The sequence below is a fragment of the Falco naumanni genome, chromosome 2, assembly GCF_017639655.2.
Source record: "Falco naumanni isolate bFalNau1 chromosome 2, bFalNau1.pat, whole genome shotgun sequence".
Lineage (NCBI taxonomy): Eukaryota > Metazoa > Chordata > Aves > Falconiformes > Falconidae > Falco > Falco naumanni.
The window spans coordinates 101,542,155-101,559,518 of record NC_054055.1 but is presented as its reverse complement, the minus strand read 5'-3'; the positions used below and the strand labels follow the sequence as shown (position 1 = coordinate 101,559,518).

At 38.5% G+C, this 17,364-nt stretch overlaps 1 protein-coding gene across 3 annotated transcripts in view; it reads right to left on the bottom strand.

The window, feature by feature from the left end:
- Positions 1–17,364, bottom strand: part of SCAF4 (SR-related CTD associated factor 4) — a 48,240-nt gene that overhangs the window by 12,666 nt on the left and 18,210 nt on the right. The window contains exons 6-17 of one of the 3 annotated variants that reach the window (XM_040582812.1): positions 17,125–17,264; positions 16,405–16,581; positions 15,935–16,035; positions 15,390–15,437; positions 14,129–14,237; positions 13,607–13,774; positions 12,293–12,366; positions 9,872–10,062; positions 7,961–8,061; positions 6,817–6,930; positions 5,938–6,094; positions 4,225–4,379 (exon numbers count right to left, since the gene is read on the bottom strand). In XM_040582812.1, the coding sequence (XP_040438746.1) occupies positions 4,225–4,379; positions 5,938–6,094; positions 6,817–6,930; positions 7,961–8,061; positions 9,872–10,062; positions 12,293–12,366; positions 13,607–13,774; positions 14,129–14,237; positions 15,390–15,437; positions 15,935–16,035; positions 16,405–16,581; positions 17,125–17,264 (1,535 nt within the window). Of the gene's footprint in view, positions 1–4,224; positions 4,380–5,937; positions 6,095–6,816; positions 6,931–7,960; positions 8,062–9,871; positions 10,063–12,280; positions 12,367–13,606; positions 13,775–14,128; positions 14,238–15,389; positions 15,438–15,934; positions 16,036–16,404; positions 16,582–17,124; positions 17,265–17,364 lie in introns of all 3 variants that reach the window. The other 2 variants (XM_040582811.1, XM_040582813.1) reach the window with 2 other exon arrangements.

Genomic DNA, 17,364 nt, shown 5'->3' with positions numbered 1-17,364 from the left:
AACAGAAGTTACATCAGAGGAAGATGATTTCAATACATTAGTTAGAAGATATTCATACCTAATTATCCAAGCTCAACTGCTGTACTTAAGTTTTTGTTAAAACTCTCTAATACCTAATTTTAAGTAACACGTTAAAACCTTTCCCTCAAGCAGAAAGAAAAAACAAAGGCAGTAAAAATCTGTGCATAAATGTCACATCTAATTTAAAATGTAATTTGAAGTATAAAATTTCTGTTTGTTAAAGAGATGGAACCAGTGGCTAATAAACACTGACAGATAAACAGAGAGGACTGGTAAACAGTTTCAGAATAGTAGCTAATAAATTGGATAAAACAAAGTAACAAAAATGCTACTGGGAAGACCTTTTATTAATGGGGAGACAAATATTGAGAAAAACCTGGTATATTGCTAGCAACACTGGAAACTGGAATAACTAATCTCTCAGTAACTAACGGAGACTGCCAGGTGCATCTCAATGAACATGTCTTGGGGTCTGGCCTGTGTCCAGGTACAACTATTTCTCACTGCATACCTCTCAGATGGAGCCCTGTAGGTAGACACTGCTCTGTTAGTTCACAGGGCCAAGGATTCTACTTCAAGTCTCAAAGACAAGTAAATATATATTTAAGTGCACCTGGAATGTCCAGCAGGAAGACTGCAAAGGATTCGTCTGCCAGTCTCAACAGGAAGGGTACAGGATGGATACTGAACCAGTGCAGAACTCCTACACCTAGTTATAGGGAGGAGCATGCGGGATTGGGAAATACATTAAAAAATCTGGGAGGTACTTACTGAGTTTGGACTCTGGTTTCTGGCTGAAAACCCATTAAATGAAGAAAAGGGACCTTGGGTTGGATTGGGAAACTTACAGAAAAGGTGGCCACAGCAAACCCCCTGGACTTCAGCGTATAGCCCTGGCAAAGCCTGAGCCACGGTTCACTGTAAAAGAATGGCAGTTTTGGCAGGGTAATACCAATTTTGCCATGAGAATGGAACAACTATTGTCCAAACTGAAGTGAATCACAAGTGCTATTAACTGAAACTGCCTCTCAATAACCAAACTCAAGTTCATCTTGGACACTGCAATATAATTTAAAAATCAACACAGATCTACCCCCAGAGCAGACCGCTGAGGTGGGATTACCAAGACCTGCAGCAGTGGGACCACATTCAGCAACAGCTCAGAGATCTGATTCTACAGGCAAAAGGGCTCACTCCAGCGGCACAACACAAATATTCCACCTATCCTGCCAACAACTCGGGACCCTGTGGCTGAGAAGACTCTGCGTGCACTCTTGAGGCCAAAGAACCAGACTTACCTGATGTTTAGTGCCTTACTACATAGAGGTTGCATTCGTGGGTCAAGGTGATATGGGCAATAACGGGTCAGTCTGCGGTTAGTTACACCGCTCACGGGTGACGTCCAGCAGAGCAGGGCTCTATCCCTATGTATCCAGCCTACACAGGGAGGTAGCACAGAGAGCCCATTCAGGCTCTACCAGAGAGAGGAGCGATGCAGCTCCTTCCCATCCCACCTTTAAGCGTGGGATTGTTAGGGTTGTGGGCAGTTCACAAAGCCGCTGACCAGGCACCAGCCTGAAGTTAAGCTTCATGAGAAAGGGCATTACAGGATGAGAAGTTACTGGACACAACATGAGAGAGAAACTGCCAGCCATGACAAGTAACAATGTCAGAAGCTAGCAAGTTACAGGTAGTGGTATACGGGATAGCTGGATATTGCTGGTGGTTAACAGGGTGGTTCGTGAGCAACAGCCAAACTTCAGGTGACCAGAAAGGAGCACTGGGGATCTTATGGGGAAAAGGACTTCTCCTTGTGAGGCCAAGAGCACGTTAGTAACCATGCCCAGGAATCCCATAAAAGGAAAATATTACTTATGCTAAGTATCATATTATATTGTATCATAAATAGCAGATCTGGATAAGGATGCAGCAAAACTGAGACCAACCTAGAAAAAAAGCAATGAAGGGAGAGTTTTTTTACTTGGGAGGAGACTGGGTGGAGAAAGGGCGGAGAAAGCACAACAAAAAGGAAGGTCAAGTGAGAGAAGAGAGTAAGTTACAGCAATTATGCAGGCAGAGCTGTTTGGGGTTATCTGTCAGGCAGGCCAATGCTTGACCACTGCAGTCTGAATGAGGACAATGCATAAAGCCAGTTCTGACACACCACACGCATGAAACCCGCTTCTCCAGAGGGACCAGGGTGGGCAGGGGCTTCCCATGGCTAACAGGGGAGCAGCCAGACCGACAGATCGAGCAACCTGGTATCACTGCACCGACGCCCATTCCAGGCTGGGCAGCATCAGCAGCACCCAGCACTCATAACAACCTCCCCACCTCTTACTGTCCCAAACACTGAAGCCAAATACAAATGCTTGTATCAGAGGACAAAAATACATCAGCTAATTAAAATGCAATGGTACTCTATGAAGTTACTTAAACAAAAGAAGTGGAATATAATGAGCTTTTTCCTTTAGGTATTGGGTCACATTTGCATGTTACAAAACATGTTACTTTTACCACTAACATGATCACAGCTGAACTTAATCTTACAAAAAACCCCAAAACTTTAAGTTTTAAGAACTACTTCTGAATTATTAAACTGTGGCAATTCTATGGCCAAAGAGGACAAAGGAACTGGTCAAGTATATAACAGCACAAAAAAGTTCATAGCAAAACCAAAGATGAAGACTGAACACAGTTTTCTGATCCTGGCCTGAATTTGTGGACATAAGTTTCTCTGGCATAGTAAAAAAAATGAAGTTGATGAGGCTGAGACAAGCAATCAGCACATTCAATATATTCTGCAACTGGTTGTTTTTTTTCTTTACACTTTTGTTTTCAGCATGGATTTAAAGAAAATAAAAAAAAATCACTACTATTCAATACAGTTAATGGCTATTAAAACTCTCTGAAATTAGAAATTTGACTTATGTGTTCATTTACTAATAACATGTTACTGCATTTCAGGAATTCTCTGTCAAAATGACAAAAAATTCAACATATTATGTTCCCAAATCATATAATTGGCTAAATTAAATATATCTCCAAATAATTTAAGGTTTTGATCTTTTCTGAGCGTCTGCCATATTGTAGTTTGTAAATCACATTTTCTCAAGATGTAAAATAGTTTTATTCACACTTCCTCCCACTTGGGAAAAGGTGTGCTACTATTTTAACAGTGACAAGGAAGAAACTATTACTATAAAAGTAGTAATGCATCAGTCAATAAATAAAGCTAAAAGAAATAGACTATAAAACACTGGAAAGAGTAATTACTATCACATGCTACTTAAACTAATGGTAAAATTTCAGAGTGCTCTCTTAGCCAATGAACATACAACATCAGCTTTGACTAAAGAACCATTGTAACAACAAAGGAAGAGTATGAAAATTTTTGTATTAAATTCCCAAAGGCTGTTCAAAGAGATTATACACAATATGAACAAACATGAAAGCAACGTGCACATTTCAGAAGGTCTACAGCTTAATTTAGGCAACAGAGAGGAAAATTAATTAGGAAAACACAAAAAAAATGCAATCATAGAACAGAGAGGATGCAATCCTGCCCATTAATAAAAAGAATCTACTGCAATAATTTATTCAGGAATGAGAGAACAGATATTAGAAGTACAGTCCTACAATACTTCAAATAAAGATCTGGGAGATACACATACGTTCAATCTAAATTAGCATTAGGAGCAGCAGCGAAATTTTGGAGCAAATCCTCCATCATTCCTACTAACCGCATGCTGACTCAGTTCCCAGTGCTGTTTCGGTACATGCAAACAACATCCCTTCTTTTCAGGGAAATCAAACCAGATGCTCTGCTCCTGCTGGGCAGAAAACACGCTCCAAACCCTAATGTGTTCGGCTTTTTTTCAAGTCTTCCATTGCCACTGTGACTTAGCAGAAAAGGAATGTTCTTCTATGACACTGTACTGCTTTTTTATACGAAGAAGCTAAAATAAAGGATTTCAGATGCATACTCAATTTATGTCACAGGAAAGTTATCTTTAGAAATTGACAGCATAGCCACTCTTCTAACAAGAGCATTTTTAAACAGGGACAGCATGACAAACATACACGCACCCACACCCACAGTCCCACCAACCAGTTACCATTCACTGTATTTCCTCCCTCTCTTTAGGAATATTACTTAAGTTTTTGCTTAGGTATCCAGAGCAAATGAAAAGCAACTCTCACCTGTGGAGGAGGTACTGTTATTGGTGCAGGCATGGGAACAGGAATTGGAACAGGTAAAGCTTTAGGTATAGGTGACACTGGTTCATTATGTGCCGCTTCTGCACCTCCATTTTGAGCTACTTCAATTTCAGACTTCTTGGGAATCCCCTTCCACTCTATTAAAAAAAAAACCACAACCCAAACATACATGTATCAGCTCAGTAGAAACAGACAAGTGGTGAAGTACTGCCATGTAAACTACCACGCTTTGTGAAGTTTACAAAAATGGCTTAAGAGAAAATATTCAGGTAACCAGAAACACAATGCTAAGAAGCATTTAAACATACTTCTGACAATAAAAATTCCAAATTATTTTAAACAGAGTACTGCAAATCACCGAAACATAGCAAGTAAATTTATTCCTTTCATTAGTCATTTAACAACTCTTCGCACTGACAGCATTTATATATGCTCGGGACTCTGAAACACAGTATGTAACAAAAACAGTAAGGCTGTTTTGGGACAAGCTTTCAACAGACTCATTCCATCGCTCTTGAGCAAGAAGGCAGCAGCTTTTTCACTAATTTGAGAAGTAATTTCTGAAAAAACAACGTTTTCAAATCTTGAAGAAGGAAGAGGAGACGACAATAATAAAGAATCACATTTTTACTTTAAACTCATTTTACTAAAGAAATATGGCTCCTATTGTTTATCAGAACTTCCTGGGAAAGACAGCTAAGCTGGAAAAAGTGATCAGTGAAGGGGCATTATGGGAAAAAGAAAACATTGAAAAGACTGGAACACATTGAGGTTACATTTAAAATTAGTTAGACATTCATTTAAAATACACACTTCAACCTATTTTTGTGTACTTATCATGAAGAGATGCTACTATTTAGAATAACCACCACCTAATTAGGTCAACTTGGACAGAATGACAAAACCCTGAAATAATGTTTCAGTAACTAGACAGCACACCACACAATGGTTAAAACCAACACAGTAGTCTAGAGTACCAATTCAAAGGACTTAAGGCAATTTCATTTTTTAAGTTCTGCCTTTATTTAATATTACTTTTAAACCCACCAACAGCCAGCACACTAGCAACTGTATTATTGATCTGAAGGCTGTAATTGATTTGAAGCTGCTGATTATAACAGGTGTCATTTTCTTAATACCACCACAGAAGCCTGGTATTTTCACTGCTTACATACAAAATAACAAGAATGCTGTCAGGTCTCCATAAATACAAAACTTGCTAAAGGAACTGAAAATGTCAGAGGTGTAAAAACTATAGGCACTTTTTTTACAAATTATAAAGCCGCTGCCAGCTCACTTGCTGCACAAGTACTCTAAAAGCAGGTTCCTTTGCTAGAGGTACCTCACACAAACTGGGAAGGGGGGCAGGGACCACACTGGCTCTGGGACTAACAAGTACAACACACTTGCATCTTGTATTATCATCAAGGGCAAACACCGGCACAGCTTACAAGTCACCTGATATCCAGGTGCATTTTTAGCTCAGCCCCTTGTAACACTGCTGCACAACTGCTGATGAGGGACTGTTGTCAACTGCTTACAAACGCTTTCCAATCTACAGGTACACATGCTTGCATTTAGCCATTTCAAGGCTTTTATGTGCAACTCAGCCATGGAAGTCAGCCACACCAACTTCGGTACACCAGCACAAAGGACAATTTTTTAAAAGCATTTAAAGATGTTACAATACTTTACCTGGACAAAGAGTTTCATTGTCCAACATTCCTCCTTCACAGAAACTTTCAAGATCTTCAGGTTTCACTTTGTCCCATGGTATGTAAGTAACACCCAATTCTACATCCCAATACTGCTTGTAATCTGGCTTTATTCCTTTATTCAAAGCCCATGCAATCTTGGGGGGGAAGGAAATAGATGTAGTCAGTAAAATGCTTCCGTTTTAGTGGATTTCATATTTAATTCTCACAGAATACCATTACCATTTGAAGCTACAAATCAAAAAGAAAACTCTAGTTGAAACAGCAGGAAAAAGAGGTTAGTTACAAAACTCTGAAATAGGAGGGTTTTTTAAAGCAGACTTAGTTCTTACTTCTTGGCTTTACTCTTGTGTGCAATTTGTAAAAATGTATAAAGGCATCTTCTTCAAATGCTCCCCAGTCACTAAGATTAATCCTATTTCCCATCAGAGGACAGTGTCACTCTAACACAATGTTCTATGAAAGGAAGAACTTCATTAATAAATGTGTTCTTCCTTATTTATTTTGTAGTATTATCTCTTTATAAGATCACCATACATAATTAAACTTGGTTATAAGACAAATAACCAGCAACAAGAAAAACACAGTCTCAGTCCACCATGTCTAAAAGGACACCATTTTTCTTGGTCAAACAGCCTATTATTGGCAACCCTTCAAGGAAACGGATACAAGTTCCACTAGTCACACTACAGAGCAGGAAGAATACTTACCAAGAAAAAAAGCGGTCCATTCACATAAATTTACACAATACCATATCCAGAATATATAAAAGTCTAAAATACCCAAAAGTCTGTAACAGATGAAAAAGGATTACAGTAATTACAGTACTTTAGACCAGCTTGACATTTTCCAGAAGTACCTTTATAGATTTCTGATTGACTTTGAAGTTTCCTCGGCTCAGTTTTTGTAGGGCACGGTAAGCATCTTGTCTGTGAACCATGACAATATAGGCACATCCTCTAGGCGGTATCATCTGTTTGTATTTTAAGAAAAAAAATCAGGTTTGCTAACAGACAACATGTAAGTGTTCAATTACAGTAAGCTGGAACATCAGCAGACACTTCAAAAAGGGCTATGGAAGTATGAAAGAGAATGTTAGTGTAAGAGGCTAAGATAGACAGTATCTTCTGGAAATACAAATTTCTAGTAAATTAAAAGCAACTTCTTATGTGGAAAGTTTTAAACTCTCTTCCATGTGAGAATATGGAAAACTGTTGTATATTTCATGATTTTGAGTTGTTAAAACTAGTGTTCATGTAAATGCTGTGGTCTAGCAATTAGTGACTTTGTTGGAAGAAACAAGGCGCCACTTTTACTCCATATACCACAAACTGCCAGCTGCACCTCCACATTCAGTTTTATCTGAAGTTTTGTAATAATTTTTATCATCTGTAATGCATTTGAGAAAAAAACTTCTATGTTGTTTTACAAAATTTGGGAATAGGAAGAAAATTACAGTCGCTTCGTTTTGTTTGTTCAAATGATATTTTGCATCTACCGGAACAGCTATCATTTATATATAAAATCATCCTTAAATACTGCAAAGTGTAACAATACTTCTGTCATTTTAGCCGTAAACATGGAGAAAAGAAACAAGCAAAACAAGAACACCAGCTGAGAGTCCACATTTCTATAATCAAACAAAATGGAGCAGACAAGAAACTCAGTAGCACAGTATGTAATTCTGTACCCATCGCCTCAATAGCCCCTTCTCAGTGAATTCTCTCCAGAAAAAGCATGATTTTTATGAAAACGGGATAATCTGCTGTATTACGCCCAAGAGCATTTTTAAATTGCAAGAAACAAAAGCAACTGCCTTCTTGTTTTTCTACAAGCAGCCAAATGAATTGAGTTTACACATTAGAAAACACAATCATATAGGAAATGAGAGCTCTTGACTCTTTTGAATGTATCAAACAAAAAGCTGTCATAAAAAAAGTCTGAAAAGATTTTTTGTAACCAAAGCACACCAAAGTAGCTTACACTGCACCATTTATACTTACATTTATTGATTCAATTGGGCCAAACTCCTCCAAAAGACTTCCAACATCCTGTTGAGTTGTTCTTTTGTCAAGTTGTCCTACCCAAAGCGTAGTACTACAAACTGCAATCAGAGAGTTAACACAGGCTGTAAGACCACTTGGAAATACAAATTTCACAAGCCAGAATGTCAAAATAGTATTTAAAACAGTTATTCAAATGAAAAACCCAGCTAATATTAAAATATTTAGGAGTGTTTGACAGAAACCTCTTTTTCTTGGCTGGATCTGCATTAACAGTTAACCACAAACTACAGCGGGATCACTGTTAGAATGCACTCGCTAAGCAGCTCTCTAGTCAACTAACACCGAAATGACCTGCAAGGTCTAACGATCAGGAGCTCTGCAAATCATCGTAAGAAGGAAAAATACGCTTTGCTGCTAACAATGCTCCATGAAATATCCCAACACACACAGCGGGTATTTCACAACAAGGTAATTCCCTCTGCTTAGTATGAAATCCAAGCTACTAGCCACCATCGCAAGTTACAGACAGTCCTTACTGTCAAGATGATAGAGAGACACCCACTACCAGTAAGATTTTCCTCCAGAACATGGTGACAATTCAACTACAATGAGCAACCAAACTTTTAACCTCTTCAGTGACCTATTCACTGCCACTTCTTTCTACAGTTAAGTGAAACAATTGTTGACCCAAGCTTTTTCTTTCAGGAAAGAGTAAACATGCTGATCTCACTTCATGCTTCAAGGTAATAAAACAGCAGATGAGCTCTAAGTATCACATTTGCTGAAGACTACTACAGCGACATTTAATACTTAACTGTTTTCCCCACTAAGTGATATAAACCTGCAAACCTAAGAAGTATTATGTGCTAGAATTCGGGAGAGATGCTGGCAAAAGCGTATCTTACACTGCTGCCAGTAAGCTTTTAATGAACAGCTGCTACGTCTTTGCAGTCCTTTTAAACCAATGGTACTGTCATTCACAAGGTTCTGGCTAGTTAAAACTCTTCAGATTTTGTCCCTCTCACATCAAAAACATGTTCTCGTTTTACTTGATGACTCCAGTGAAGATTTCACACTCCCCAGGAATAGTCAGAAGACACCTAATACGTTTTGTCTACGAAGACAGGCAAAGCGAGGATTATTTCAGAAATCCAGACATTAGTCTGTGTGTTTTCCAGGTCAAAGCTCCCCTTCAGGTTTGAGCCACATATAATGCTGACTCATTAGAAAAATCTTAATAATGTGCTCAACTTCTTGTTGCTCAATCTGCTTTACTTTATATATCTCAAAGGAAGGAAAAGAAAAGCATGGTGTTTTCAGCTTTTTATTTTCTCATTTTACAGCCAAAATATTTCTGACCTGGAGATATTCCAAAAATGCCAAATTGTTACCGTGATTAAAGGAAGTACAGGGATGTGTGGTGAATTTGATTCTTATCAGCTTTATGACAGTTCAGAAAATAAATCAGAGTACAGTTTACTTTTATTCTGCATAGATGAATCTTGGAACCTGCATCAAGTAGCATTAAACTCAAGAAAAAGGAACACAAAAAAAATTTTCAAAATCCCATGCATCAGGTTAACAGTTGTCTTCTGGCACATTCTATGCAGATATTTACTGAAAGTAAGTGGACTTGTCAATACTGAGGTTTTTTAAAATGTCTAATAGACACAAGAAGCGTGTTTCTTCAACATTTACGGTTCATCTGAAATACCTGTTTGTCTTCTTAGTATTCCATTTTACATAGGTATAATATCTACTGTGTATCTTCAACTTCACAGAACTCTAAAATTCATTACAGAAAATACTGGGCACAGACAAAAAAATTCCATCTATGAACGAGGAAGATGTTGAACATCTGAAAAACGGTATTACAAGGATTTGCAGTTACATCAACAATGAACTTACCACTAACAGTTTCTGACTTGATCTGAGGAAGGCCCTTTGACCTGCGTTCTCTCTCCCTCTCACGTTCACGTCTTTCTTGTGACCGAGACTTAGGAGAGTGTCGGCGTCTATCCCTGGACCGAGATCGAGATCGACGATGACGTGATCTTCGAGATCGGGAGCCAGATCTTGAGCGTCTCCTTTTAGGTGACCTGGTTCAAACCAACAACCATTTATGTTCAATCTTTCTGACCCAGACATTGACAGATAACTATTTCAGGTATATACTTAAACCACGGGTCCTCAAACTTTTTAACCAGGGGGCCGCCGCGCGGATGCAGTGGCAGGCCGTCATCTGCGGCTGCTTGGTTCCCCCCGCCCCAACCCCCGGCAGGGGGGGGGACAGGGGGGTCTGTAAATACCGGGGGCCGGACTGAGGACCCTGGGGGGCTGCATCCGGCCTGCGGGCTGTAGTTTGAGGACCCCTGACTTAAATAATCAGGCAAGAGTTCAGTCAATAAAAAAAAAGAAGTAAGTCCAAGTTCATTCATATGCATTTAGAACTAGAATAAATTATTATAGTAGTTTATTAATGCAATCAAGGTGATTATTTTTCAATCTAAATTTCTTACCTTCTGTTAATTTTGTATTGAAGTTGACTATCAAAACTATGTCCATGTTAATAAAAAAATTTTCCATCTGCTTAAATGAGTAAAATGTTTATTGCTTTTACCAAAGAATGGTTAAAAAAAGAGATTAACAATAAAATCCTACCACTGAAATGGTATTTTACAGCATGTTCAAGTTCTAAGCCACTCAAGGTCTGGAAGACAGTAAATCTTCAAAGAAGTCATATGCAACTTGGCAAAGATGACTCGTAACTAAGTAGTTAGCTTTGCTTTAACACTGGAGCCAGATTTGTTAGGTCAGCTGAGACGTGAAATACTGCCTCTGTGACAGGCAAAGTCACACAGCACACTGGATCAAAGATTTCTTCTTAAGAAAAGTGTCTTTAGAGCTGTCATGGTTTAACCCCAGCTGGCGACTAAGCAGCATGTAGCTGCTCACTCCCTTCCTCCACAGAGGGATGGGGGAGAAGATCAGAAGAGGAAGTGAGAAAACTCATGGGCTGAGATAAAGATGGTTTAACAGGTGAAGCAAAAGCCCCACACACAAGCAAAGCCAAACAAGGAATTCATTCACCACTTCCCATGGGCAGGCAGGTGTTCAGCCATCCCCAGGAAAGCCGGGCTCCATCACGTGTAACAGTTACTTGGGAAGACAAATGCCATAACACCAAACGTCCTCCCCCTTCCTTCTTCCCCCAGCTTAGATACACTAAGCATGACATCATATGGCATGGAATATCCCGTTGGCTGGTTCAGTTCAGCTGTCCTGGCTGTGTCCCCTCCCTATTTATTGTGCCACTCCAGCCCTCTCACTGTCAGGGCCCCAGAAACTGGAAAGTCCTTGACTTACTAAACATATTACCTAGCAACAACTAAAAACATCGGGGTGTTTACCAATATTGTTCTCACACCAAATCCCAAACACACCCCTGCATCAGCTACTAAGAAGAAAATTAACTCTATCCCAGCTGAAACCAGGATGAGCACAAAATTAAACTACCATATTCTGCTTCCCTATCTTCTCAGTATTAACAGGCATGGAAGTTACTCTCTACCAATAAGAGAGAACTGTATAGATACCCAATTTTCCTTAGAAGGTAGATGACTTTTAGAAGTTCACAACTCTTGAATCACTAACCTGTTTCTCATTACCACTGCAGTGAAGTACACACAACATTTAGCCATATTTATACACAACTCTCCTCAGAGGTAAGAGATGGAAAGGGCCTCTCTTTCTCTCTTCCGGAAGCAGAATTGAAATAAAGCCCTGAACAGTTTTGATTTACCGTGACATTTCACTAGTGTTGTCCATACAAAGAATAATAGGCAGTAATTTCCTGTAATTAACCTTCGGATTAAATTGAAATAAACTCTTGTGCTAAATGTGTCTTTTAGCATTTAATCATAGAATCCAACTTGTACAGCACAACTGGGTACGCAGAAGAAATGACCTCAAAGGAAGCATGCTGAGCAGGGCGTGCAAGAAGTCAACTCAAAACACAAGTAACAGGACTGTGTCCTAAGGCACTGAAAACGAGCTCCACCACTAGTTCAGTCAGTTAGCACACCTCTCAGCTACTCACTGTCATCTCAGTTAGAAGTTACCACCCCCGCAGTAAATTTAGCAGTGCAGCAACAGATTCTTTGAGTTCCAGACAATCAGCATAACTCTCCTCAGCAACGATTCGGAATTAGTAAAGCATTTTCAAGTCTTTAGACATGACACATTTAAGTTCCCTATTTTAAAATCCAATACTTGATATAATACATATCCTCACTAGAAGAACTTTCACCAGTTTACCTTGATGCAGACCTAGATCTTGACTTTCTGTTGTCAGAAATGTGTCGTTTTCCCTCTTGAATAGGTGGCTGTTCCACTTCCATATCCTAAAATATTAAGTCGACTAGTTTAATGGGAGAGTAGCACATTTTATTTCATTTTATGCCTAAATTATGTAACAGCACTGTTTATATTGAATATTCACATATATGAAATTAAAATGTAACGCAACTCTCCTCTGAAGCTTCACCACTACGTTATGGTGACTAACAGGGAGACAGTCCAGTATTAAATGAAATTAATACAACTACTACAAAAACATAATAAAAATGTTAGGCAAAATTCTCATTTTCAATTTGGAAATTACTGTTTTTGACATTCTAGTCAATTTCAGTACCACATATATCTGTACAGAATATTAATATATTCCCTTAAAGTCTGTCAGTGGATCTTGCTCTGTCACCAAATCACAGGCAAGTAAGGTCTGCTAGAAAACGTTTCTCCAAGATGTTACAGGAAACTACTTTAAGCCATATATATATAAGCACATTACAATACCGCATCAGTTGTCAAATTTATTGTAAGTCATCAAAACAACATAAAATGCAAGAACCTGCTTAAAATAAACCAACCCAAAGTTCAACAGAGCTCTTCCTTCCCACCCTAAATCCTCTATAGCTTCCCAATCCAGAACACACTGTGCCCTGCCTAAACTTTACATTGCCTTCATGATGCGACCATGTAAAGACACTAGGGTACCAACCCTACTTCTCTTTCTTGGAAAGAAAGAGGCAAATATATTCAACTTTTTATATATATACACACAGAGAGGTCAATAGACTTGCTCTTTGATTTCCTCTTAATACCAGCTAGTTACTGAACCAATATCCTCCAAAATCCTTGGAACAAAAGAGAGCTGTTTACATACACTTGGATTTTTTAAAAATGTTTACAGACTTCTGAGTGCATTTCTACTATATTGGCAATCTACTAGGCTGTTAAAATAGACTTTTCCAGATAGCTCCTCTCCAGAATGAGATTGCATTGTTAGATTCCATGGAACAAAATATACCTCAAGCATGATGGGGACAGGAAAGGGAGGATGAGGGAAAGTGAGAAGTGGAAGGACAAAATTCAATTTAAAGTCATTCACAAAAGGAGGTGTAAAGTATACAGACTTGCCACATAGCACTGCAGCTATCCAACTTTCTCTCACATGAACTACTTTCACTGCCATCTCTGTCCATGCTTATCATGAAACCTCCTCCCCTGAACAAACTTTACACATCTGAGAAAGACATGTACTAGAGTACTTTAGTTAGTTTGTTTACTGCAAGGGGTCCTCACCTGCTGATGTGGTTTTTGCATGTGTGATTCACTCTGTACTGGAAAAGGAGACTGAAAGGTTTGCTGCACAGGTGCTGTTGGTGGAATCACAGGTTGAGCCATGGGTGGAAACTGCGGGGTAGGCAGGAGACCAAAACCTGGCATTTGTCCATTAGGAGGAAGTGGAACCTTTAGAAAAGAAAAACCACAAAAACTTCCGATTAGGTAAGAAAGTTACATTAGCTTTCCCAGTTTGTTAAAGTAAAACTGTATCTCTGCTCTGAAGTCATAATAAAAGACCAGAAGCACGAGAAGATTGAGAAAGATGAAGTAGGTCAAGTGTTTAAGTGTATAAAATAAAAATCTTGTTCTTCAAAGCTTGATGAGAACAGAACAAAAATATGATTGTTGGGAAAGTTTGAGTGCTAAGCCATACTCACTCTTCACCAATAGGAATACTACTTCCTTACTTCTGCACCAAAGAAAACAACAAAAGAGAAAACGTAACACAACAGACGGTTCAAGGGAAAACCCTGAAGTTACCTGATGACGCATGGGATCCTGTTGCATTCCCATCATTCGCTGCTGAAAAGGATCCATGTTTGGGAGTTGAGGAAATACTGGCTGTTGCATACCTTCTCCTGGAAATCCACTAAAACAAGTAATAGTTTGGTGAGACAAGTCAGTATACACACAGATTTTTTTCTGCCTTTATTTTACATATTTCTATGTACACTTCCACATTCTTGCTTCAAATTTAGACAGAGAAGTTATCTTTATGATGATCCCATTTCCTCTCTAAAAGGTGAAAACACAGGAGAAAAAGTGGCTACCTTATCTTTTCTCCACTGTAAGATTAGTCTCTTAACATTTAAAGAAATGTTACATCAAGGTTTAAGCCTCCCTTCTCCCTTTACTTATATGATCTTGCTAAAGACCTTGGTCTATGGAAATTTGTCATGAAGGTTGTCTGCCTCAGGTTAACTTTTTTTCTTTCCAGTTCCTCTTTTGGAAGCAAAAGTAGAAAGCCTTTTCCTCATGGCAAATAAACTGGCCATACTTTTGCTGGAAAAAAACTCTGGTTTGGGAAGAATTTAGGGCAGAGAAGAAAGGGATATGTATATCACACAAGGATTACAGTAATGCCATTCACTTCCTGATTCAACACACAGAATGGACAGTGCTCAGGGAATTAATGAGGTCTGTGCAATTAACAGAACCTGTTTACAGGATGCAGTTTGTGTAAGAAACTGAGCAGGATTTCAGGAAGATAAAGGAATTTCATAGTGATGTGAAACGGAACTTTGTAGTATTTTAAGACACAGGTGCCATACAATTCTTAGATGATTCCGGATAGACGGATTTTTCAAACAGTGGATTACTGATTTTGTGTGGCCAAAATGAGACTACTGGAATACAGTCTTCAGAGGCAACTTATACAACTGTAAGGTGGTAACAACAGAAGTTTTGAAGTGTTGCCCACAGAAGATAAACATGCTGAAAAGCCTAGTCCAGTGATCTCTGGCTGGGCACAGACAAGCAATGATGATGTTTGACCTACCTCATCCTTCTGTATGCCAGAATTTGATCTGTATTATATGGAAAATACTACCAATTCACTTAAAAGACATTTTAATTAACTAATATTTGTGGAACATTAAAGTGCTCAAGGTCATAAACACAGTAAGAAAGCTAATGACAAAGTTAGTGACTCAGTTTTTGAGAGCAGTGTTTGGATGGCATATACAGAAAGTAAGACATGGGGCCACATACTGAAGCAGGGAAAAAAGAAATATTGACTAACCCAGGTATTGAGCACCATCCAGCCTGTGCACTGAATGAGAGAGAAGTCCTGTGGAAAAAACTAGTATGTGATCATGTAATTTAAGACTTTATAATAATGCATATCAAAAGGGAAACAGGAGTCTGAGTTTGTTTGCGTGGGTATTTAATGTTTGAGAAAGTAAAGCTGCAAAGCCAAATTTAACTTTTTAAATAGTTAAAAATACCACTATGTTCGGAATAGCATCTTTTACCCAGCCAGCAAAGCAATCCAGCCGATTACTAACAATGCCCTGACATGCTCAGTTGTGCAATAAAAGTATGGAACTCATCTTGAAGCCAGAACTCAGCTTTTCTCTACAGAACACATTCCTCAATCAACGATACATGTCAAACCTACACCAGATCACCGAAGTAAAAAAACCAAAAAAAACCCAAACACCAGAAGTTCTTAACATTTTCTATTAACAGCTAAGCACTGAAATATCTTGGAATTTTAGTCAGCTTTCTAACCTAAATATTTTTTACAACAAAGATTTGTTAATTTTATTTTGACACAAAACTTACAAAGCTGGCTGAGAAACTGAAGGAGAAGGAGCTGAATCTTCTTTCTTTGAATCTTCTACTGCTTCTGGTTCATCATCATAGTCAAATCGATCTAGCAGTTTCTGAAAGAAATTAACGTTGAACCAAATATTTTTTCTGTGTCTTATATAATTGGCAGACAAAATTTCCTTATTATTGAAATCCTACTATGTACCTAACAGCTCTGGAATTAAAAGACAAGGCTAGAATGAGAGGTGGAGGAAACATCTATATTCTAATACAGAAATAGAAACTTTCCAAAACCAGTTTTATTCAGCTTCAGAAAATGCAAAGGCTGTAAAAACAGGAAGTCAACCTCCAAACGGACCAAGAAAACCAGAATTCACATCATTTTTCTCCTAACAAATGGAGGATAGATATTGAGGTATGCATCAAACAGTCTTCTGCTGAACTGAAAAAGTTAAACACAAAAAAACCAAATTAAGACTTACTTTGTCAAATGATGTTTTTTGCTCAGGAAGTGGAAAAGCAGCTTTTTGTTCTGGTGGTTGTGCTGCTGTAGTTTTCAACTGAGCAGTAATAGCTTGAACCTGAGCCATCACAGTGTTATCTATGACCGGTGACTGGGGTTTTTGAGGCTGTTGAAAAGTCTGAAGAATTTGCTGAAGCTACAAAAAATATATAGTTTTAAGTATATATTCTTGTAGAAACACATAGTACTGAAGGAGGTGTAGGATATAAATTATACATCAAACCAGATTATGGCACAGGATAATCACCAACAACAACCTGACTGAACTATGGAGAACTTTCATCAAGACCAGATTTCACTTTTTACATACTTCAGTGGCAAAAATTCAGTAGATTCCAAGATTTCAGTATTCAGGCTTTTTGACACTGCAAACGTTTAAGTGAACCAAACAATAAAACTCAACGTTTTGTTTGATACATCCTGCCTGTTCTTGAAACTTTGTCACTGCATCAATTCAGAACTAATTATTTAGAAATAACTAACTGCCTTTTCCTCAAACACCATAATTACTGGATAGAAGAGTCACAGATCATTCAAATGCTGACTTTAACAAGTTTTCCACCGAAGACCTTAGGGAGGCTTTTTGTTTTGCTTCAAATCAAGGATATTACTTCCATCATTTTTCCTCCCTCATTTAATGTAACTGATGTTAGAAGGGAACCAAATAGAAACAGGTTACCTGTTGTCCTTGCGTTGTTTGAAACAACTGAGCTACGGCTGCAAAGGCATCAGAACTGGGCAACTGTGGCACAGTAGGTACTGAGTTAGCAGTAACTTGAGGGGGCTCCGAAGGAACCTTTGCTGGAGGGGGAGGCGAACCTAGAGCGTTTCGTAAGAATTGAAAAGGTGCTGTGTTACTGCAAAACATACATCTTAGTCTTCATTGCATACATCTACATCTTCAAAACAAGTGTCTCTC